Source organism: Anser cygnoides, chromosome 1 (assembly GCF_040182565.1).
Source record: "Anser cygnoides isolate HZ-2024a breed goose chromosome 1, Taihu_goose_T2T_genome, whole genome shotgun sequence".
Classification (NCBI taxonomy): Eukaryota; Metazoa; Chordata; class Aves; order Anseriformes; family Anatidae; genus Anser; species Anser cygnoides.
In genome coordinates, this window is record NC_089873.1 from 79,054,639 (window position 1) to 79,080,657 (window position 26,019).

General features: G+C 39.8%; 1 protein-coding gene across 24 annotated transcripts in view; it reads right to left on the bottom strand.

Annotated features, from left to right (window-relative positions):
- Positions 1-26,019, bottom strand: part of SOX5 (SRY-box transcription factor 5) — a 643,266-nt gene that overhangs the window by 8,577 nt on the left and 608,670 nt on the right. For 20 of the 24 annotated variants that reach the window (XM_048046777.2, XM_048046774.2, XM_048046778.2 and 17 more), the window contains 4 exons: positions 25,043-25,220; positions 20,082-20,254; positions 4,409-4,517; positions 3,360-3,533 (listed from right to left, as the gene is read on the bottom strand). In XM_048046777.2, coding sequence (XP_047902734.1) covers positions 3,360-3,533; positions 4,409-4,517; positions 20,082-20,254; positions 25,043-25,220 — 634 coding nt within the window. The remainder of the gene's footprint in view (positions 1-3,359; positions 3,534-4,408; positions 4,518-20,081; positions 20,255-25,042; positions 25,221-26,019) is intronic. The other 4 variants (XM_048046787.2, XM_048046768.2, XM_048046769.2 and 1 more) reach the window with 1 other exon arrangement.

The following is a 26,019-nucleotide window of genomic DNA, read 5'->3' on the forward strand; positions in this document are numbered from 1 at the left end:
GGAAGATTTACACTCTTTGGTGAGCTTTCTGCTTACCATCTGTGTTTGAAAGCTTTGAGTGGGTCAAGTACGCAAGGCTTTTCTCCGTGACTACAAAAACATGAGCCCATCCCCTCCCTGTATGCATACATAATGACAGGCAGGATTCTCACGCAGCTCTCCCTGATCTGCTGGCTGAACTGTTCAGAAAATAAACGCTGAAATTACTAGACATTGCAGCACCAAACGTGGCTCCTGCCCCCAACATGAGCTAGGACAGTTTAGAACTGTGACCACGTGGGGCTTGTACAGGGCCGATGAGGACAGCCAGATATCTGAGTCCGGCACCGGCAGCTACAGACAGCCAGGCACCCACCAGTGCACACGCACTTGTGCTCGGGTGCACGCACGTGTGCGCTCAGTGGGGTTCACAGCTCTGCTGACCACTGATTTTGAGCCAAGTCTTTCTGTCAAGAATCTTCAGCTCTTTATAATACTTCCTAATTTTTAGTCCACGGGACTGGTATCTTTCAATCTGGGTATCTGCATCGGGCTGCTTTTGTTTAAAAAATACTTGCACACACACAAGCACATATATAATTATAGGTATGCATATACACATGTATTCACACACATATGCATCTATGAGAGAATTTCTGAAGGTACTGTCTAACTTCTTAATCTCCTTATGCAAATTTATCAGTGAAATTAATTAAAATATTTACAAAAACATCTAAACAATGTATTATTAAATTGATAGGGTCCAGCAGACCCACTTTAGCACTTTTTTAACAATTTACTAAAAAAAATCATTATCCACAAGTTTAAGTTGCAATGAACAGATGGATGACAAACGTATGCACAGATGAATTTAGTGACAAATCCATGTATCTAATTTTTATGCTCAAAACATAATACCACAGTGTCAAACATAATCCCTAGAGAATGCTAGTGCTGGGAAGGGCATCTCCTCTCATTTTACTACAAAAATGACCCTTGATGGGTGACAACTCCATCTAACCCACTCTCAGTGACAATGAGCTTTCTGACCTCAATGTGCAGCAGCACTGCTAAAAAATGGTAAGGAAAAATTGTGGATATCTAATAAAGAGCCCCTAATACCGGCTGAACTGTAAGTTTCTGGCTGCTCACCCTATGCCAGTTAACAGAGAGCTCCCTGCTGACTTCAAAAGACTGGCCTTTTGCAATTGAGGGGAGACCTTTGCAACGTTCCTGTCAGGAAAGAAGGCATCAGGGCATCCCTCTCTTTTGCAGATGAGAAATAATAGAATAGAAAATAATAGAATAGAAAATAGAATAGAATAGAATAGAATAGAATAGAATAGAATAGAATAGAATAGAATAGAATAGAATAGAATAGAATAGAATAGAATAGAATAGAATAGAATAGAATAGAATAGAATAGAATAGAATAGAATAGAATAGAATAGAATAGAATAGAATAGAATAGAATAGAATAGAATAGAAAAAATTAAACGTGATGCTGGAAAGAAATAGAAACATCATCTCTTCCTGCTTTAAACCTTGCTTTTCCCCATATCTGGCAGCAAAACAGTAAAGAGTTTGGAGTCAGCTATACTGTCTGTCACCTCAACAGGATCTGTAATGAATTTGCACATTTTACTCCAACTACTGTATATCTAATCAGAAAAAGATGTCCCCATATCTCCCTGATCTAGCGCCAAATAGTAAAAGGTGATTCCTTATGTTAACAATTTCAGCAGAATGTCTTATTAAAACCAGATTTTAGGGTATTATAAAATGCTTAGAAGCCCTTTAAAATGTCAACCAGGATCCCCAGAGACTGCGTAAAATGTCAGCCCAGCTCAAGCGCCTGTTTTAAGCAGAATGAATTAGCAGCGTGCTGTCGGAGGTTGTTATCCAAAACAATCAGTTAAGAGGGAAAACATCAAGCTCTCTTTGTACTTTCTAAATGAAAAGGGCCATTCAGAATGATCTTGTAGATTTTTGAACCTGATTATTTAAAAACAGGTTTAACCAGGACCACTCTCAATTTAGAAACAGGCCAAAACTATTACTGCCCTGTCCTCAGACTAATCACATCATACACCTGTAACCAGTATAATCCCTTTTAACCAGTATATGGTTATTTTACCATCAACATAACCTATTTAGCCTTCTAATCCTGCTCCCATAACTAATCTAATCATCTTGTACCACCCTTTTAATCATGGGTTAATATCATCATGTCTGCCATCCACAGCTAATGCATTCTGCCTCTGACCAATTTTTTCTCATTTCCACTTGCCCCCTGCTAACTTTTCATAACACCACCCTAATCAGGCTGAACTTCGAACCCCTGACCAGACTAAACTCAGCGAATTACCAGCCCTGCAACTGGTTAATGCTGCCATTACAATTGCCTTACATCTCTGTAAAGCCAGCCAAACCTGTAGCCCAGGTAAATGTGGCCCCTGCTTAAGCTTTTACCCACTAGCATGATGGATGCTCAGTTTCTGTAACACAGTATGTGTTGGTAAAAATGCACCATTTCTGACACGGTCACAGTTTTTGTTTTTTGTTTTTGTTTTTTTTCCTGCAGAAGAGTAATTCAATGTCCTTAAAAATCCTCAGTTATTCACCTTCTGTGTCATTCAGCATCCCACGGAGGAATAACTCAGGACAGAATGTGGTCCTGGGAATCTGAGCAAGCAGTAAAAAGTTGGAAAACTATGGCATGAAATTTGGTAGATGTTGCTCATGACAAATACTGCTTGAGATGTGAAGAGTTAAGGATATGGAAATTAGTTCTGATGTTTCTTTTTTGATTTCAGAATTCTTTTCAGAATGTTAAGAATAAAAGCAGCTTGTGATAGAGATCATGCACTGAAGGGAAATTTAATATAACAGGAACATAATAAAAATAATTTAGAACTGTCAGTGTATAAAATAAAAGGATGTATTTTAGGATCTTTCCCCAGTGGCCATTGCTTTGAACAGAAAGTGCTAAAGCACACATCAAATACTGTGGTGTGCTACCCCACAGAATCTAGTTAGATGAAATACATGGACAAATACATGATAGCAGTCATTTTGTGCTTGTTCAACAGCCTAATGAAATGAACTAACCAGTTTTATCCATTCAGTTCACATTTTTGCACCAAAACCACCACCACAATCTGAGTAATTACAAAGTCACGAGAGCACTTCAGGTTATGGTTAACGTATAGCACTGGGCAGCATGGTGGAAGTTTGTGTAGCTGCTGTCCTTGATGCAGTCATTAAGCAGGTAAGTAGAGAGTCTAGAGACAGTAATTCAGTTGTGTCAGGTGCTCAGTTCTATTCCACCAAAAGTGCTGAGTTTTGCTACAGGAAGAACAGTGCTCTATCAATCTTACCTAGTATCTTGCTGATATTGGAGTTGTGCATGTCAGGAAAGGCTTGAAGGATCTTCCTCCGTTCATCTTTAGCCCATACCATGAATGCATTCATTGGGCGCTTGATATGGGGCTCATTACTACCACGCCCTCTGGATTCCCGATAAATTCTAGATTCTGAAACTCCTGCACTTCCTAAAAAGAAAGAGAAAAGCATTCCCAACTTGTGTTTCATCATACAGCTGCTTCTGCCATCAATAACCTAAGTCAGGTGCTGCACATTAAATGAGTCAGTGTTCTAAACAGGTTAATGGTGTTTCTTTTACTTGAAGCAGTAGGAAATACTGTATATTGTATAATGACTAATTTTTAGTTATTCTATTGATTCAGTATCACATAGTATAGACTTGATGAAGTGTTCCCATTGTTTTTTAACATAAAATATTGAACAGCTTTCCTAAGACATCTTTTACTACTTAATAACCTAAAATCAACACTTATCAATGTAAATTTTCTTCTTACTTTCTTCCTTTGTTGTTTACAGAATGTGATGGCAATGGTGTGATGTATGGTAACATCAGGTGTTTCTTCTTAAGCAAGTCTCTAACTAGCGATTGAATACTTACACATCTGCCTGTTTTTACGCTTACCCCTTCATAACAACATAAGCAACAGCAGAGAAAGAAAAGAACATTAAGCCTGCTTCATCAAATCCAAACAAATTCCCACAGATGAAGAGTGTGCACCATCCATGGATGATCAGGTCTGTAATTCATGGATTTACTGTATGATCGCATCCCACATTTATTTGCTTCCTTTATTCACTTCCACCATCAGAAATACATTTTTAGACCTGCCTTGAGATGTACAGCGTACAAAACAGAAGGCTAAAAATCACCTCCAGACTTAAAACACCACATGAGGAATCATTTTTTCCCCCCTTGTTCCATAGCCACTTATTGCTAACCCCTTTAACTCCTCAGAGACCTCCAAAACACTTGGATTGTCCCCTAGATCCCAAAGATATGTACACATAAAACTAGAAACAAGGATAAGCCATGTGTACTGACCATCAGAATCTCCACTCATGTTGAAATCCATCATCGCGTGGCTAAACTTCCCATCTTCACTCTGTTTTACTGCCAGCTGCTGAGTCAGGGTCTCCAGTGTTGTTTTGTCCTATATGGGGAAGATGGCAGGATTTGGATCAGGAAAATCATTAACTATTGTAACCGCAAAGTTTGTAGGTAATGTAGAAGATTGATAGGGAAGCTGGATAACAATTAATTCACAGCAGTTTACTGAGCCAGGTATTTAAGAATACATCATACTATTTTTTTTGGAAACAGTATGGTTGCAGACTCTACCAAACTTTTTTAAAATATGCTTATTAGCTTGTGATGAGCTAACTTCATAGTGTTGAAAAGATTGGTTTAGCTGAGCATGATAAAATTGGATGCACATCTGAAGAATACTTCAACTCCCTGTGTCCCTGGGACTGCAAAGCTGGACTGGAAGTTTAGATGATACACGCTCTTGTGCAACATATTTATTGTTTTATTCTATTTCCAGCCTGAACTCAAAGTGCAGAGACATGAGTAACTTTGCCCTTTTTTTTTTTTTAAAGGCGGTATTTTAGGAAGCAACCATAGGGGGAAAAACCCAAGAACTTTAAATTGAACTTATTCAGGCCTCAGGAAAGGGTCAGCCTGAACTAAGCATGATACTTAGGCAGTGGTTTGTGTTTCTGTTCAGACTGTTTTGCCCAACCCTCCTAACAGCCCGTCCGTCATTCACATACTCAGAACTATCTGTGAACCCTGGATTGCAACAGGCTAGTGCGTGCTGCCAATTAATCTGTCAGGCTGCAGTAGTGTCTACAGACATTGCCAGAACAACATGCCAGGGCAATTAATTCCAATGTTCTCTTCAAAATACCTCTCTTCGTTCTGCATTGTTGGACCTTACAAATACAAAGGTGTTCCATTTTCCAACTGTTTTTGTTTTCCCTGTGTATATTACTCATAAACATTCTATCTTCCTGACAATCATATGTTTAAAAATAAATCTTTCAGGAAAGCAATACTAACATTTCAAAATGTTAGGCACTGTGCCTTTTGCAAAGCTAAGAAAATGACATGATGCTGAATTATAATAAAGTGGCTCCAGTTGAAAAAAGTCTTTTGAGCTTCTTCCTGAAAGAAAGATTGCTGTTTTGTTGATCTGTTTCACTCCTGAAGACTGTAAAAGATCAACAGACAAAAAAACTTTCAGATTTCACACGGCAACCAGAGACTTTACAACTATTCTGTATAGCCTAATAATGTCACCGGGTTGTATTATAGAAGAAAACAGAAATGAGAACAATATGAATACAGAAACGCTTCCCTCAATGTGATGTCCCTGCATCTGCAATTCAAAGAACAGTTCAAATTTATGTAAGCCATTTTCCAAAGATTTCCTTAAGAGTTTTAGAAATGAGGCTAATCTGCTCAAGTGGCTAGGCTCGCACAGTTTAGGGAACATTAGGTTAAATTTCTTCCCCCTCACATTCACTTTCATTATGGATCACTTTTGTGCTCTGTCTATAACCAGATGTATCACTGCTGAAACAGTGCAAGCTGGATTATCCTCTTGGTTTTTGCAAGAAAATCCCATGTGGCAGTCAGTCTATCTATCACAAGCAAGTGGCTTTCGGTAACATTTCCCAGGCACAGCAGATCCAGAAAGCCTGGAGAAGCTTCAAATAAGCACCTGAACTTTTCAGGCATTTAGCTTTACCAAACTCTTTGGTTTAGCAGTTTAACTTAACTCTCATTTCCAAAGCAGCCTGTGAGCAGACAAAACGTCAGGAATAAATTGAGTTTGTATCTCTTCCAAATGGATCTCAGACACACAATGCAAGTCAACAGTTCTTCCTCCAAAAATCTATTTGCCATCAACTTCATAATGATAGAGTTCACAAATTTGTATGTCAGCAATCATTTAAAAACGTTGCCACCAACCTCAAATATGAAAGAACATCTCCTCTTGTTCGGTACGCCATGGGGGAGGGGAGCTATTCTGTTGCAGATTTTTCTTGAATCATGTATAAACCTCTTAGAGAAACAGAGATGAGAGCGCAAAGGGCACAGGCTTAACAGCTTTTTCTTTATGCAGTAAGTGCAGCTGTCGAAGTTGGAGGCAGTCACATTCAGAACCACGCTCTCCCTACATGATCTGATTGAGTCTTAAGGTCAGCGAATACTCTGGCATGCTGTCTGCAAGGTACGCACTGGGTATGGCTCGTTTATCAGAGTTTGACTTAACAAGCCTACAGATGCTCCACTGCTATCCATCTTGTGAAAAGTTTTGCATTTTGAGGTACAGCCACACTGGGTGAAGTGAGAGAGTGAAGGCATGATGGAAGAGGGGAAGGGAAGGGAAGGGAAGGGAAGGGAAGGGAAGGGAAGGGAAGGGAAGGGAAGGGAAGGGAAGGGAAGGGAAGGGAAGGGAAGGGAAGGGAAGGGAAGGGAAACCAGAGAGACAATGAGCACATGGGCTGCACTGCTCACCTGCAGTGCTTGGAGGTGGCTCTCTTGACAGCTGAAACATGGGGGAGCAGAAAAACACCCTTCCAGCACAGCGCTAATTTACTCCTTGCTACTTTAACACACAGAATGATAACATAGTTCAATCCCTATCTCTAAGGTGGCAGTTAAAAAGAACTTCTGCATAATGTTGCTCTTGAAACAGAGGATGCCAAAACAGCCAGATGCGCTCTTCTGTATTAATATTTAAAAATACTGAAGTTTAAAAAAATATCAGGCAAAGATAAGTCTAAGACCTGCTCTTTCCTAAACCTCTGCAACAGCTTTGGAGAACAGAAAGTCTCAGTGACACTGCCAGAATGCAAAAGCCCGGCTATGTGAGCAGAGTGCTGATTTCCTGTCTTACGCTCTTCCTACAAAATACACTGCAACTGATTTTCCCCAATCCCAATGTACAAAAGCACTTTAAAAATTATAAAATACCTGAAAGGGGCTAAGCAGCACTCCCATGTTGTTTTGCTTGAATGTGCTCAGTTGATGGGTTACTACTTTCCATTTGATAGAAGCCTCTTGCTAGCTTTCCTAGAAATCCTTTCAGTTTATGGAGAAAGTATTTATGGAAGCTCCAAACAAACAAAGGAAAAAAATAGCTGCTCCTCCCTGACCCCAAATAAACTGGAAACCTGTTGGCAGTGCTAGCCCAGACTCATCTCAAGAGAACTTCCTGAATAACTTCAGACAGAGATACACAAGGGCTTCAAGGATATACAAAAAGAGGGTCTATTTATCATCAGTACCTTAATTTGATAGCAAATTACACGTTCTTAGAACTGCCACCACTCCATTATGTTGGGTTTAGCTGTGTAAACAGTAGCAAGCTGTGGTACCATTCAATGATAGCAGGCAGAGTACATACATGCTAGGTTCAGCAACATATGTTAATGAAGCAGCTGTGATACAGCACTGGAATTCAGGCTGCAGCACATTTCTCCATACGATGCTGGACTTAAACTTATTTAATCACTGTATCAAGCTCCACAACTGTTTGCTTTGCCAGGCGCAGAAAGAAAGGGGTGAGTGAGCTCAGCTGATTTAAAGTCTACGTGCTTTCAGGTTTTACAAGATGCAAGAATGATAATCCCTACTTTTCAGGTTTGCCCCACACCACAAAGGTATAAAATAATATTAATCTCATGATCATTGCATGATTGGCATCAAATGGAGCCTGGACCCAATCATGCTGGGAAAAAGAGGCAAGGCTGGTCCAGCCCCAGAAGAGTGCTGCAAAGACTTGCTTTTGAGACCTGCTAAAAATCACACTGCATAAAGCAAGGGAAACAAGTAGTAACGAATACCACTGCTCTTTCAGGCAAAGAAACATGGGGATCTCTTGTTCAAGATAAAGTGACTCTTTTTTTCCTAAATTTCTGAATTTTGGATCACACCCCAGAAGACTGAATAGATAACTTATAAACATCTTTTTCCTCTTTAACCTCCAAGAACTTCGGCAGATGTTGAGACAAACTGTCCTAATGGTCATTTCTGTTGGACTCTAGGAGAGACTCTCTGAAGGGACAGTGAGAGCCTTGTTGTCTAGATCATCTAAAATTCTAACTGGCAAAACAAAGAAGACAATACTGTAGAGAGCAATCCTACAATAGCCCAATTGTCCAAAGTACAACCAGACAGGTTTTATCAATAGGCATGTGATGAGAAGTTTCTAAAACTTCATTAATCAAAGAAAGTAATCTGCTAGAGAAGATTGATCTGTAGCACAGCTCCTAGCAATGTTATAATTATATTTAAAAGAACAAAGAAAAACACACGCACATGGAATGTGTCATGTAGAAAAAAAAAACCACATATATAAAATGACGAAGCACCACAAGTCCGACTCAGTTTTGTGGTCAACTGCAAAAGTTACTTGGCTCTCTGTCATGGATAGCTGTCATAGTTTAACAAAACATTGATCTAAAAATGACAAGAACTTGGTTGCAGTCTCTTTCATGGAAGAAACATAAAACAAGAAGAGTCAAAACATATGTAGAACAGCCTGATAATCTTTGCCAGAACTCCTCCCACTACTACATAAACGTGAATCAAAACCTTGGAAGGTCTGAAAAATAAGACATTCTGACACATCTACCTAATCCCCTTTGACCTTGCCGCCCCCGCCTTGGGTTGGGCTTGGGTAACAACGCTGAGGGTGCACCTGAGAGCAAGCACACGCCTCCACTCCTGAAGGACTGGGCGATTCTTCCAGAATGCTGCGAATGCCGGGCATATGGCAGTGGACCCCTCCTCCCCCTCTTGGAGACATCCTTTTGGCTGGGGTATTTGGCAACCACCGACAGTACTCTGAACTCAGTTAGAACTGTATTTTGGCAAGAGATGTTTTTCCAATTGCATAATTCAAGGTTAGCAGTTTTACTGAAGCAGTCCACTCTTCAGTTTTCTACTCCCCTAACCCTACCCCCATTTCCTCTGGTATTATTTTTCTCTAACCTTGATGTCTGCAGAGATACAGCCAGTGTAGAAAACCAGAGGAGGAGTGTTCAGGCACATCTTTTCACATTCCTGCCTTTCTTTTTCCAAGTGAACTGAAAGACCAGGCTAAAAAAATGTGTTTGCAGAGAAACTGGAGAGAGCCAAGCACTGCTACGTATGGACTGCAAGGAGAAACTTGCTCATCAGCTCTTGCACCTAAGAATTACAAACACACTGATGGACAGAGTGCCTGCTACCTTTGTTCTCTTTGGTGTCAACATGTAAAAAGAAACAGATGGTTGCCTGTTATTGTTCTTTTTACTGTCCCATTTCCCTTGCTCCAAGTGCAGTTTGTCCAGCTATTTATCACCCTGCTCTGGGGGAGGAATTCACATGTAAACTCTAAAGGTGGTATTTTCAAATAGGCAGTTTTCATAAGATAGTTTTTATCTTACATTATTGAGCAGGTCCAGTGGCATCATCTAATGTAGGTTGTGGTGCTGAGGCAGAAGTCTTCTCTCAGCAAGTCCCAGTAAATATCAACCACTCAGACACAATCCTTGGTCAATATGCACAAAATCTTAAAGTACTGGGCAGATAAGCTACTATACTATGATCCGGCAATGAAAGTTCACTTTTGTTTACTACAGAAAAACATCCTAAATTATCAGACACACTGGTGGTGCCAGGTGTTATCCATTCAAAATTATGACATTTTTCTTAGCTCCCCCAAAAGGTGAAGAGTCTTACCCTACATCTGATATGAATGAAGACTTTGTAGAAGTTATCTTTCTGTCCAATTCCTCTGCCTCTTGCAATAATAAGCATCAGAATAGTTTGTGTTATAAAATCTTGATCCACCATCTTTCAAAATGTGGTAAACAGGAGGAAGGTGGGCCTTACAGGTGACACAGAGCTGCAAGAACTTACAGAAACCACTGGCAGTATTGCCAGCTGCGCACAGAAGTCTGCACATGATGAATTATTTGCAGTTCAGGCTCTACTCCTACACATTAATGCAACACTCCTTCAAAATACATAGTGTGCACACTGCTTATGGCCTGGTCCAAACCATGTTACAGTCCAGATCATGTTATGCCTACAATTGCTGTAAGAGAATTTTTGGCTCTTTCTGGAGGGTTCCTCTAGTTAGATAAAGGTTTTTCTGTGTAATAGATCACATTGCCCAAGTGTTTTGCACTCATCAGTGAATTTAGCCATGTAATCTCACCAAAAAAAAAAAAAAAAAAAAAGCAGTATCATTATCCTTGCTTACCAGATGGGAAACTGAGTCACATTTAAGTGAATTGTCAAAGGCTACACAGCAAGTCTGGTGGTTTTAGGAACCGGAACTAGCACTCCTGAAACTTATCTAAAAATTGTAACCTTGAGCTTCTCATTTCTCTGTGTGTGTGGAATTGTGATTCTTGCTAATGGCACATGTTACTAGGGAAAGCAAAATAAAGTAAGAGCATTTACAGAACCACCATTACAATGGACCTTGCTTAAGTAACGCTTGCAGGGCTGTAAAACTCATAAAAAGCACATGCATGAAATGATAAAATAGAGTGAGACTTTCAAATGTTGACTCAGTAATTGTTAAACCCCTTCTGGCTGCACAATTTTATAGTCTTCTACTGTACTAATGAAAAGGGAAGAAACAACAAAGAAGGGTTTTAGCCTTCCAATTATATAAACTCTGTGGACCACCAAAGAAGATGAAAGATTATTTATAATGTCTCAGCAATTTATCATTTGGGAGATTTTTTTTTGTTGTTGTTGCATCAAAGTTGAGTATGAAGAAACAATACATTCACCACCCCCTCCGCTCTTTCAGTCTTCCTTATCTGAAATCTCTCTTTTTCATGGAATAATCCACCCACAGAACCTAAAAGCAGCATTAGAAGAAAGAAAATAACTTTCCTTATTTGTAATTCTTCCTGATTTTACAGTACTTGTTTCAGTATTGTTATATTCAGTCTTAACTGGGACTGCGTCACTTGGTAAAGGAGTGTCATATTTTGGTTTATATTCAAATCCAGAGTGATTCAATACCACCTGAAAACCATGGCATCTGATTTGTAATCTATATGAAGTGCTATATGGACTCCACAGAGAGGTGACCTATTAGCCATTTTGGGGAAAAAAAATGAGGGATTGCGCAGGCCCAGGAACTTAAACACTCTCCTCATGAGAACAGACACCCAATCACAGGAAGAATTTGCTGAAATTTGTATAGTCATTTTCTTTGCCATACATTGTTGGATGTAGGACTTTGGTTTCTAAGAGCTCCCAAGTCAGTACCTTTCACAGCAAGACAGAGGAAATGAAAGGGAAGAAATATTCACAAAATTGGCAGCCCTAAGGGGCAGCTCCCTAAGATATAAATATGTATATATATTCATAATTCTTTATTCTAGGAAGAATTATTTATATATATATAGTATTTGACTTGGAAACAAACTTACAGAAAGTAGCAATTCTACAGGAAATTAGGACACTAAGGTCCTCCTTTTCTTTGTTTTTTTGCTCTGAGAGATAGCGTAAGTCAGGACTTTTAAATGAAAATGCAGGTAGGGTTGGATCAACCTGTTTCCTTAAGGAAGAAACAAAAGGAAAGCAAAAGCAAAGCAGAATGATGAGACACTGCCTGCTTCCTATAAAAGTTGTTACAGTGCAGGCATAGCCATCCACCTCAACCAAATCCAGTTGTAATCTGCTGATTGCAAATAGGTTAAGAGTTACATGACCCAGTTTCTCATCTAGACTGCTTTCTGGTCTGACATGCTCTGTAAGTTTGTCTGAATTGTTCAGTTGCTCTGCACAAAATTAAGCACAATGGAGATCATGACATTTTCCCACCACTGTGAAGAGTTTTGAGATCCCTGGATGAAATGTGCTCTGTAAATTCCAATGAAGGATTTCAAAGCAAGTCAGAAAGAGATGCTGCAGCTGGTCTGTGCGGAAAGGAAGGGTTAACTGAGGAAAAGAGGTGGTACAGCAAAAATGAAACAAGATGAAAATCACAACCCAGGCAACATATCCTGAGAAAGGGGGTTTGCACACATATAAAGAGAAAGCAAAAACACAGTCTCCATTTTCCTGGCAATTGTTTATTAAACAATGGGTGTGTCATCTGCGCAGTAGCATTATTGAGATGTAGACTATTCTCTCCCATTTTCCCTAGAAGGTATTAAAATTGTGAAGGCTGCAGAACCTTTGCTAACGTTTCTTCCAGCCCCAATGAAGAAGTTGACGCACTACCTACTCTATCTTCAAAGAAAGAAACTGCCACATTTTCCCAGTCATGAAGTATGGCTTATTAGTTTGTCTACTCCCCAGCATGAGCATCAGTATTATTAAAGGTGAAGTTCTGCACCCTGAGGACATACTGGTGGTTGCTTGTCACTCAGCAGAGCAAGCACCTTCCCACCACAACTGGCAGAACAGGACAAGCTGGCTGCCCAGGGGCCTTGTGAGGCATGGTTCACAGAAAAACTGCCTCTGTTACACTGGACAGAGGTATTGCACTGGTGCTGGTGCCCATGAATGTGCTTAAGCCCTAGCTACTGGGGGCATGTGGTTATGTAAAAGTAATAACAAGATCTCAGGAAGTAATTAGCTCTCATGGCTGTAGGGCAAAGCTTAGAACTTAATGCAAAGATTCAAAAAGCTCAAAAGAAGTAACAAGAACTCAAATCAATTGTATGATTTATTTTATTTTTTTTTTCAGGAGGAAGTTGATCCATCCTTATTGGGCTTAATAAAATTTCCAGTACGGTATAAACAGCTGCACTCCTCACTCATCCACACTAGCATGTGAACACCTCCAGCCTTTGCTCTTTGGAGTGAATGAAGACTTACGTTCTCATTCAGACTTAAGACAGCTGCAAGGATCAGTTCTTCCCGTGCCTCTGCATGCCCTTCTCCTTGATTTCTGTGGGAGTTTCAGGCACACATCTGTGGGCAGCATTTGTCCATCCCTCTGTATGTTTCATTTTTTATTAGCTAACCTTGCCCATGCATCCCCACCATAACGATGTACTAAATTCAGACATGCACACACACTTAATTTTCCTTTGAAAAATATATCTGGACATTTAGTAGATGATGGTCAATCAGGGAAAGGAAAAAACATTTTAAAACAGAGGTAAAATTGTTGGAGGAATTAAAAAATATCCTCACTGCAAAACCTCTCCCCCCCTTGCGTAGGCACTTGCTAACTGAGAGTAGCGGCACTGTGACAAAAGTAGCAAAACCAAAAGCAGGCTTTACTAAAAGAAAAGGGGGGAGGGGAAGTCTTCCACTGGCCATCTGTGAAAATAAGGCATGTGGCCATTAAATGCAGTGGCTGTAAATATAAATACACACAAGCTACACAAAGCACATGGCAAAAAAAAAAATGGGGGGAAAAAAGGAAAAGGAAAAAAAGAATAAACTTTCAGCCGAAGCAAATCAAAATGTTTAATGCTTAGTTACCAATGCTGGACAAAAACAATTTTGATCTTTGCAGTGTGCAAACTTGACGTGTGTTTGTAATTAAATTTGAGAAAAGTTTTGGGAGAAATTACAATGCATACAGTTGCCCTGTTGAATAGAAGACTCCTTTAATATGACCGATCCTGTTGAGACTGCTGATTGGACTTATTGAAAGGCTGACATACAGGGTGATGGATGGGTGATGACATAATACCTGCTTGCCTTGTTGTTATGCTTTTTGAAAACTGCTCTGTGATGATAGCATTAACAAAGAGGACTGCAACCCACATAGAAGAATTTCTGCTGGCAAAGAAACTCAGACAAAATTAGGAAGAGAGTAGGGAAAAGGGGAATAAGAAGTGGACACACAATTGTTAGGATAATATATTAACTCCTGTGTTGCAGGGTGATTTAGAGCCTGTATCAGTCCATTGTCCACAAGATACTCCCTGGTCCCCACACTGTATAATAATTATTCCAAATAGAAGGATCTCTTCTCACACTGCAAGACGAGAACAAAAACATCACACTGATCATCCTTCCTGGTGTTTTACAGGCCAGGGAGGAATAGAGTGGGCTACAAATTACAGGACATATATATTAGCAGGCTGGTGAACATGCAGGGATAAGTGTGCGTGTTTAATGTCTGTCGGCAGTACAGCCTCTGGAAATGCTGAAGTATTTTACCAGTAAACTACTTCAGAGATTATGAAAATGGGCAGGTGTAACTTTCACAGAGTGATTTGGTTTATGATCTTTGTACTGTACCTCTGGACTTACTTCCAGGGGGTTTCTCCTGTCTGGGGAGATGCCCAGCTTGCACCAGGTGCCATTCTCTGCAGTTGCAGTTATCACAACTTACGCACTCAAGTCTGACCCATGGACTCTCAGTGTATGCAGCAAGCACTGGGTCAGACTCGGTTTTACTGACCCTTCCCTTTTCTTCTCTCTGCCCTCTCCCCTCCATTTTTTCCCCACCTTTCTTGTTCAAATTTAACCATTAGGAGAATTAAAAAAAAAAAAAAAACTGTTATTGAAGTAAAATTCTCTACTGCAAGAGAAGTTTAAATCCCATGTGTTAAAACAGCTCCTCCTTATGCCTTTAGTAAAGTGAGCTGTAGTGTTTTATTTCTCAAAGACAGCAGGATCTGCGGTTTGAGATTCTTAATATCCCCCTCCTCCCTGAGGGGAGAGCAGGGACAGAATTCATTTCAGCTCAGTGGATCACAGTAGTTTCTTAAGAGTTAACTCTGCTATCCCCATCCATCAGGCAGCCAGCGAGGCATCAGGAAGGAATGATGGATGTAAAATTATTACAGAGCTGCCACCCGATATACTTACTGCCATTTGTAACTAACGCTGGAACTGACACACTTTTTTCATTATTAAACATCCACATTAAGTCAACATTGGTCACTGTCATTTCATGTTTGGCACTCTCTTAAGGGGAAGAGGGAGAGGTGGCAGTGGGAGTGGGGAGGGTGGTGGGAGGCGGGTGGGTGGAAACGGGAGGGAAGGCATCCTGAACCTGGTGTTCCATAAGCATGGGTAACAAACAGCCTCCTGCTTACAAAGCTGGAATAAATATTGTTACAAATAGCTCTTTAGTTACAGCCCAGCAGACAAGTACATGTCAGAGCCTTTTAGAAGGGCACACTCCTCACAGTAACCAGGAGAATTTGTATCACAGGTTAAGTAACACTTCAGCACAGGATGTCTACGTATTCGGATGCACTCTTCTCAGTGAGCTATGAGCATTTGTGCATGTTGGAAATTCTGTGTGGCTGTGTGTACTTACACAACCCTGTCAGCTGCCTGTGCCTTTAGCAGCAGGCTCCAGCATTCAGAAGCCAATACCTGTGTGTGCATCAGCGCATGCAGACACAAACTCAAATGCCTGCTTGCATCTCCCTTTCCCTTCTATTTTTGTTACCCAAGTGCATACATGAATGTTTGAAACTCTGACTACAGTCAGAAAATTACTGGCGAGCTTTGTGCATGTTTGTGCTGTGTATCTGTGCAAGAGTGGGCTGTAGGTTTGTATGCATGCACTCACATGCTGGTTCTCTGTGTCTGTGTACATTTCATTTGCAGAGGAACATGCAGTTTCGGGGCCAAGCAAATAGAAGAGTCCACTTTCTAATGCTGCCCATTGTAGTGTTTGCACTAGATGACAATCTGTGCTGTCAGCTACATGTATAATAGGTAATATTGTTTATGCATAGTACATATCAAGCTATAATTAACTGTAGATGACAATTACAAATAAAACTATGCTCCTGGGTTTCCAAGAAACCAGAAAAACATACACACACACTTCTCATTTATACACAGAAATGCTTCCAAGAAAAGTAAAGTAAAAATATGTTTTATTGCATTTGCAATTAAAATAGGTTTTAGTAAAATCCATGTTCATCATGATGTTCATGGCTTTTACTGTAATCCTCTGAAAATCAAATCCCTCAAGATGGTCCAAGTTGGATGCCCATAAAGTGACTCAACCAAATCATCCTAGCCATTTTCGAAAATCTTTTCTCATTTATGATTCCTTTTATACAGTGTCTCTCCAGTTCTACAAAATTCCTGTCTGACTACTGCCTTACAGCTGGCTGATCCGGCTGTCCACAAGGATCAACCCATCTGGGAACAGGAGCTAGGTCATGTATACATGTGGAGAAAAGTCTCGAGAGCTTTAACAGGCTCCCAAAGGTGATTTCCAGTCTTGAGCCTGCCCAGCCACCCCCACAGATAAATCACTACTGATAGACTAAGTTACATGTTCAGAGGCATAAAGGACCTACCTTCATTGGTAGGCTGCAATAGCAACAGAAGACTCAAGAGGTCTCAGAGATCCAAGCCTCTCCAGCTACACTAACTACCACAGCAAAGAAGGGAGGAAAACCTGAGATAGCCCCAGTACTTGTTGGACATAAAGACTGAGATAACTCTGAAGGAAGAAGAGTGATCTTTCTTCTACACAAGTATCAATGTAACATACATTTCTAATTAAACTATGTCCATGTCCACACAGCTACTTTAGTTCTTTTAGTCCTGTCCACCACCCCAAAATCTCACTGTCAGCAACCAACCAGTGAGCAAACATAACATCCCAGAAGTTCAGGGACTACCCTGGTGGGCACTACAGTGGTAACGCTGCCACATTTCTATTTGTCACTACACACCTTCCCGACTACCTTGTTTTCTTTTCCTTGAAAACAGGCAAAACCAGTATCAAATTTAATTCAAAACGGCAACACCTGCCTTCCTCTGAAATCCTGATCTTTGCAAGACAGAAAACTTTAAGTCAGGTCCTAGGTCAAACAGCCACAAACCTTAGAGAAGTTGGAGTGTTAGTCTGGACCTGAACTTCACAGCTGGCTAGTTGGTGGATGGCCTTGAGCATACAGCCTATATGGGGAAGGAGAACGTGTGCTTGAACTTCACAGCCTCCTTCTTTTCCTTTGTGGGATCAGATGCAAGAGACAGTTCAGGAGACCCTCCAACAAGTTAAGAAATATAAGAAGTGCCTAAGAAGTGCAACTTCTTAACTAGTGCTTATTGGCTTAAGCGGTCACCCCAGCAACCCAAATGCCATTATAGTCAAGGAGATCTCAGATTTGGTTCTATCATTCCCTGTCTCCACTTTAAAATAAAATTAAAAAATAAAATAAAATTAGATTAAATTAAATTAAAATATAGGTGCACCCTTGAGAAAGCTTGGGCATTTATTGCATCAGAAAACCCAAACCCTACAGTTGCTTCAGAGAAATTTTCAACTGAGCTGAAATTTTTTCTTCCTGCTACCATGTAAAAGAACTCCTCCGTGCCCTCCACAAGCCCACCAGGAGGCATGAATTAGAGAGGAAAATAAACTTCAACCCGGGTTGCGGGTGAGAAGTGAAAACAGAAGGGGCAAGGAGAATCCCAACAATAGGAAAGTAACAGAATAAAGTGAATGCAGATGGTTCCACTCCTGTTACTTAATCAAAAGGCTGTGCAGAGTCACTAGAGCCAGCCTAAAGTCATGTGTTAGAACAACAGCTGATCTGTATTAAAGAAGATTAACTCGCAATGCTATGGTGGAGGGCCTGGGATTATTTTATGTACTTCCATTGCTGAACAAGCCGTCAGCACAATTACTGCCCTCCGATGTGAATGACTGATCTGTAACCACAGCTAAACAGCATGCTGCTTAGGGGCCTGGGTGCTTCATGAAGATGAATTTCCATACCATCAAAGTGCTTTTAATGGGCTTCCTGATCCAACCACAAGGCCTGCTTTGCAAGTATATAGAACTCAGGATGAAGGCTTCCTGTCCAAAAGGATTTGGTCGGTTGTCACTTGACAATTCCCAGCCAGCACAAGGGAGGAGAGGGGGGAGATAGGTAGAGTTGTCTCTGCTTTGGAGGATTAAGAAAAAAAAAAAGGGGAAAGGAAAAAAAAAGGGTACAGATGCTTTCTGAATGCAACCAACTGCTGTATCCACAGCTGAATTCAATGCGCTTAACAAATAACGGCAATTTAGCTATGCTTGCGAGGAATAGCTTGAGTCACTTTGCATTAGCATCTGGCTGAGTGTTAAAGTCATTTCTACATGGGGAGCAGAGAAAAGAAATTTCTGCTGCGAGCATCCTTTCAAGAATGCTTAAATATTTGAATATAAATTCCTTTGTGCTTGTGATCACTTCTTCTTATATCTGACACTCTGCTTTTCCCTTTTCCCTTCTGGTACTCTTCTATGTGAAATGCCGTAAACATGCTCCATCCCTCTCTTTCTTTCTCTCTCCCCATACCAATGCTCTTACGAGAGAGACTGTATGTGCTGCCGGATACCTATTACACTGGCCTCTTTTTTCCTTCCCCTTCCTCTCCAGAAAGTGCATGAAATTGGAGTCATCTCTACATCATTTATACCCAGGACAGGCTGATGAAAAAAGTACAGTAGTGAGAGACTCACATGGACATTTAACATTCATTCCCCAGACTGCTGGCTTCTCATAGCTTATTGATCAAACTCCATCTAAAAACAGGGAAAATGGAAAGCTATCCAAATTAGCAATCTGCTCATTCTGGACAATATTGTTTGACTCACAAGCTTCCTAGGATGACTGACTTTCAAGTTTCTGCTAAATAGCTGATCATTTTTATTCATTCTATTTATCTGCCCAACTCAGTGATTCACACAAGGCCCTACAGTGAAAAGCCCTAGAAGAGGTTTCAGTAAAATTCAGTTTGCACCAAATGCGGCAACAGTCATTTTAGCTGTACAGAACAATAAAAGCTGTGACATCTCAGAAGGCACTGCAGAGGGAAGAGAGGAATTGAGGAGGAAGTCTTGTTATGCACATAATGTTGAGACACACGCAGGAGTTGGGATGTGTATCTTAAACAGCAGGATTATAAGGACAGTTACTATAGATGTGGAAGCAAGGACTAGCTGATGTATTTACTCTCTGCAAGCCAAAACAGTGCATGGAAAGACATCAGCTATTTCCAGAGAAAAGCAGGAGATCACACTCTCTTCAGCAGATGCAATAGATAGAGCACATAGAAATTTTCTAGAGATATTTACTGTCGCTATGTTGTTACAGTACAACTTCACAGGCTAGCTCAAAAGTGGAAGACAGTAAGGCCCATGCATTCTGCTGCTTCCACATTTTTACTGCAAGTATTTGGTGCATTTTGTGTTGTCAATTTTCCATTTTTTCAATTCTGTTAAGTCATCTAACGTGACATGACAGTGCTACATTGCAATGGTCAGAAAATATAATATATGACAACCTCACAAGGCTAAATACCCAGAAGCTGAGCCTGACTATCAGCAAAGCTTATGCTCCTAAAGAAGCTTGAATATTTTCAAATCCAGCTCATCTCACAAACACATGTAAGCATTTCCATAAAGCAAGATTTCCACTTAGACCCAGAGATTTCCAATATCACCTTGCCATAATACATGTTGACAGGCTGGAACAGAGAATTAGTGGCCTCCAAAGTTCTTATGAGGGCTTTAACCATTTCTGCTGCCTCCCCCCTCTCCCCAGAGTTTCTCCACATCTTTCTCTCATGTCAACTTTTGGTTGTGGTTTTCATTTTTCCTTTTGCTTTTTTGAAAGAAGCAACTGTTTTCTTTAAAATTGTGAAGAAGAAAATAGAGCAAATAAAGGGAGGAAAAAAGGGAGGAAGAAACTATGCCAGTAAAGGCAAATGCAATCTCTACAGGTTTGCAAAGGAAGACTCAGACACTGACCTTTTCTGTCCTGCAGTTATTGAGACCCAGGCTATTCACAACAGCCACCTTCCCATCCAGCACCTGTTGTTCTCTCCGAAGTTGCTCCTTCATCTGCCGGGCCTCCTGGATTGCCTTGGTAACAGCATCGTGGTCATTTAAATAACCTGACGACGTGATAGAAGAAAGGATGTCTTAAAAAAAGAAAGTTACAAGAAAACACTTTAGCTTTCATAGATGAAAATTCATCAATATTTCATCATTATTCATGAGAAAGAATTAAAACGCAATGTCCACAAACCTGCCTAAGCTTTGTAATTCTGTTACTGTTATGGTAGAGCCACCTGGATATAAAGCATGAGAAACATCAGTGCCAGAATCATCGTCGTGACATCTGATCCCATTAGTTTCAGTATTTCCTTGACACTGCAGAGGTTAGCTCTGTGGTTTGCATGCAGCAGGATGTAACTGGATAAGAGTTAGGGGAGGCTTTGATCATGCCAGCAATCCCAAACTCTTAAAAATAGATGGTTTTATTCTTCCCCATCTTAAAACTTGTGAATACATTACAATAAACCACAGGTGGCGGTGGTTTGCTATAGATATGAAACATAATGGCTGGGAAGAGAATCTTCATCCCCTGCCTGCTCCCCACCACCACCTGTCATTCAGAACTGCACAAGAAACCACAGCTACAAAGACCTACATTCCCACTCCTATTCACGCCACTAATAGTAGGTCAAACGTCCACTGTTTTGCTGCAAATTCACAGCCTAGGGCTTAGCCTTAGTAGTCGCTGAATTATTTAATTTTAAAATGTTACAAGCATCACCAGCAGAGCTAATACTATTTAATTTTAAATGTGACACTTTGTCATTTTTTTTCTTCAGCGTACTGTAGATTATACTTATTATGATCTGCATGTGATTTGCAGGATAGAATACTGATGGGAGACTCCAAGCCCCAGTCTATTTTTCAAACATTAAAAGAGAGGCTAATATCTACCCATCTCCCTCCCCCTCTCCACATACACGCACATGCACACACACTTCTTTCTGTCTTTTAACTAGGGCATAAAAATGGCATAAAATGAATCTGTAATATGAAATTGCCCAGAAAAGGGACTTCTGTTTGTGACATGAGGCTAAATCTAACCAGATCCATTGGTGAATTGTGACAGATGGAGGGACTGTGAGACAGAAGGCAGGCACTAATCACACACAAAATGACCGGCTTGCCTCAACATGTTCCATGGATTCCAGCAAACTTTACACCCTAATCCATTTTTAGAACAAAAAACATCTGGGCCATAAATCCTCTAATCTGCCAAAACACGCTATTAAATCCCATGATTTGTTGAAAAACACTAAGATTAAAGAAAGGAAATATAAAATGGCTAACTGCCGTGTTAGGAAAGTGTTATTAATACTCTTTCTTTGTCTCAATTATGAATGTTCTGTTCCTAAAGAGCCTTGTCTAATCATGTCAGATTACACATCCTTGTTGTATTGCTAGACTCTTCTATCTGATCCACTGATTGCCAAAAAACGTAGGACATTGTCTTGCTGCTTAAAACATTTCAGGGGAAGAAGCTGATGTCAGATTAGTTCAGTGCTGCACTGCTACGAGGATTTCATTTTGGGTTTGGGCTTGATTGTTTTTTTTTTTTTGTTTGTTTGTTTGTCTTTTCTAGATTACAGACACCGTGGGCAAAAACTAAAAAGAAAAGTTTCTGTGCAGTTTGACTGTTGCTAATTTTACTAACGGGTAGCTTTTGGCTAACTACCCTGAGACTTTTAAATGAACCAACTTGATCCACATTGCTTTTATCAACTGTCCCTGTTCAGCAACTCCCAGCCAACAGAATTCCATTAATTAAAGCTTTCCCAGTGTAAGAAAGGATATAACCTGCACCAACACATATCTACCAATTGACTTTTTTTTTTTAAACATCCATTTTAACAACTTGCTTGGTTTCTTCCCCACTTTGCGTCTGTTACTGATGAAGCTTGTATGTAGTCGGAATAAATTAAAAAGGAAGCAAACAAACAAACTAGTATTACTGCTGCTTGTGCTCTTGATTAGGCTAGGTATAATACTTTCAATCTGTAATACAGCTGAATTTGCCTAGGAACTGGAATTCATGCCCTTCTCCAGACTATTTGGCTTTTCCTGAATGCTGCTATCTTTGAGACAGTTTGGCACATGACAGTGAATAAAAGCAAGCACTCCTTATGCTTTTCAGTAGCTGCCAAGATGCTGGTGTGCAGGGAAATGATTAATATAGAAGCGAGTTGAATGTAAATTATTGTTGTTTAGGGTAGGTGGTGAATTATTGACAGAGAGGGGAACCGCATTACATAAAATGCACTTAGTTACAAGGATTGCCAAACTAGCATAGAGATGTTGAAGATAATGGCAAAGGGCAGAGAGAAGTAATTTCTGCTTTTAGTACACGGACATATGCGTGTTCCCACAAAGAAATGCTTGGATTTAAAGTCATACATGAAGTCATGACATTTGTGACTGTTCAGTCTGTAGCATAATTTATACACTATAAGGAAAAGTATTATGTATGTGTATGCCCAACTGCAGCTACACTTTTAATCACAGGAAGGTATAAGTTTATATTCCCCAGACAAAGCAGAACATACATGAGCATTTCTCCATGCCACTGGAACCAAGCAGCCTGAAGAACTGCTCTCAGAGAATGGTTTTAATTTGAAGTTAGTGGCAGTGAAAGGTGACAGCTCAGCTACACCCCAGCAAGGTGGGCCAGGCACATCTAGGGCAGACAACCCTTTTCTTGCATTGACAGTCCCGATCATTCAAATGGTGGAAATAACTCTCTGGCAAGTGACTGCATATTTCTCAGTGACCTTTCCTGGAGAGATCCATCTCTCAAGATAAAAAGTATACCAGTCTCTCTACCAGTCTCTCATAGTACCTTTATTAAAATGCTATCAAGCTGTTTTTGTGGTGTAGCTCCTACTGGAGGGTGACTTAAAATTTTATGTTCATTTTTTCTAAGACCACCAGATGGTTTCAACATGGTAACGAGCTATAATTTTGGTTGGACCTGACCCAGCAGTTAGCAGGAACGGACTCTGTGAAGTGTTCATAAGCCTTTTCTTCTTGCAGTCCTCCACAAAGAATAGAGTTTTGTTAGAAGTAGGCTATGTCTGTCCAGTTCCTGCTCCACAGTTAGAGATTCCTTATCTTATATATACTGTATGCACAGTTATACTGTTCAGCAACCTCAAAAAGTCACTTTCTATATTTGTAGCTAGGAGATAAACAGCAGTGAACTCTACGTCATTAACAATAACTTAAGTATGTTATCTTTTTCTCCACAGTTTTCCGTGGTTTATTAATGGTATAACACATTAATTCTTCTTGCAAGAGTGACCTTTAAAGCTTCTTTCATCCCCACAGCTTTTATCCAATTACATTATCACTCATTACAGGTACAGCATTTCAAAATCTGCGTTTTGTTAAAAGAAGTAAATTGCAGAGGTCTCAAACCTATGAAAAACATCAGGTGTGTAGCAAAAAATGATTGAAGAGGAGAGAACAAGAGATGTCCTGCCACTGAGATGCAGGTCAGGTGCTTAATACCACATCTTAATGTGGTGCTCAGTCTTTTGAGGACAAAAAATTTAATGTGAAAATACTGAAATTTGGTGCACTGTACATGGAGAGCGGTAGAGCCAACCAAATGAAAAATGAAATATGTTATTATCTACCAATGTTAAACAGTGTAGTGCTATTAAGAACAATACATGCATTAACAATTAATGACGGGATATTTATGAAATATTTAGACAGTTGTAACTTGTCATAACAAATAAAGTTATTTTCTTTTCTATAGGGCATAGGAGCATATTTACTGTCTGATATACGTAACTCTCATCAACATTAGCAATAATCTTGTATGCACAGTGTTTTGAACTCTGAACATAACTGTTCAGGTAGAACATGGACTACAGAGAGCTTGGAAGAGACCCACAGAGAAACAAAATAGTTTCACTACACAGCACTGAGATATCACAGAAGTTGCTTCTGGTAGGTCTGACTCACAGTTTCATTCATTCTCTGTGCCATCTCTGAAAGCGGCCAACTGGAGATGTTACACAGCAGCAAAGGTACAGCAGTCTACATCAATTCCCTTAGCACAACTTGATTTATACACTGAGATCTTAGTTCATATTACATTCAGTTACTTCTTGGAATAAAATGTTTCAGTTAGAAGGATGAAGAATGGGATGTGTACATTTTTTACTTATACACATGCAAAGAGCAGTCCCTTTAACACACAGGACTTGCAAAATCGCTGCTGGGACCATTCTTATTTAAATGGTCTATAGGCAAAGAGGTAATATTGACAGGAGGAATAATTAATGCTATTTTCTGCCACAATGTTAAAAGCAGCCAGTCAAGACTATTCACAAGATACATCACAAATCTTTTTTTTTTTTGAATGAAGCTGGTAATTGTTTTGCTAGTTAGACTGAGATAAAATAATGGACCATGCAGTTTTTTAGTGGACTAAACATTAAACCTGTATTTTGGCAAAGATGTATTTGCATATGTAGACATTTAATGTTTTTTTTTTTTAAATTTGATTAATCACCTGCTTTTTTTTAAGATGATGTGGAATAATATCACTTATCTTTAGTGCCTGCCATTAGACAGGTGTCTGTCTTTAACATATGCTGTTAAACAAACAGCATTTATTGACCATTATTAAGGCATTATGTGATAAGGCATTATGTGAAATAACACGATTTTGTTTTCCGAGTCTGTAAAAGTTAAGATACTCCTCTTGAAATGGTACGTCTGTTGCAGATTCTTTATTGGCATCAATAAATGCAGTGTTATGGTCAGCCTCTGACAGTTCATACACTGCTGTCTGATAAATGCCCATTTTCAAAAAACACCTATTAACCATTATGAGGAAGGTCAAATGAAAGTGAGCTTACCTATTGTGTTAGCTCTGGCCGAAGGACTAGCTAATGTTGCTGGCACAGAGGATTTTAGTGAACTGGCCCCACTATTTATTCTCAGAGTTGGCATATGTGGAGAGGTGGGTGACGTGGGAGACTTGCCATCAGATGTCTTGGGTTTGGCTGAAAGGTTCAGAGGCTGGGCCACTTCATCCTATGATGAGCAGAAGATAAAAGAGTGTTATCAAAAAACTGCTGTTGGCACACCACCATCCAAGCAATTCAGCTGTTTTCAGCTCAAATGAACCTCTAAACCTGTAAGGTTGTATGATACTTATTAAGATCAAGTGTGATACTATCTTGCCATTCCAGATCAGAACTGAGGTGACTGATGGATTGGTAAATGAGCATGATACAATCAGAGAACATTCTTCATTTGCACTTTGTTTTTAAGAACTGTCCCTGAAGAAACTCTTCATATTAGTGCTTCTATGATGAAAATTAAGAGTATTTTTACAGTTATACTTTATTATTATTTTATTTTATTATTATTTTATTTTAAACTTAATATGGATGGAGAGAATTTTTACTTAAAATTCAACCACTACCATCCAAATTGGGCAAAAATGATTGAGCAGGCTTTATTGTTGTTGTTTTGTTGCCTTTGGTGCTGTTGGTGCTGGTTGTTGTGTTTTTTTTCTTTTTTTAAACTTGTCCTTCCAGGCTTAGAATTGCAAGTACAAAAATATCATAAGAAACATAGCACTTCTTTCCCACCACAACAAGAGTGCAGGGAGAACCTGCAATTTCTTTCCACAAAATTTGAAACAATAACCTGGATAATTCCGCATAAGCCCCTGTATTTTCTCATCTTTTCCCGAGCTGGATTTCAAGATTTCAGTAATCATTACAATGCAAAACCAGAATATCTGGGTGACATTTTTTGCAGGGTAATTGGAATTATTCCTAAACCTAGCTTGATTATATATAGTAACAGACAGTGCTATAGAACA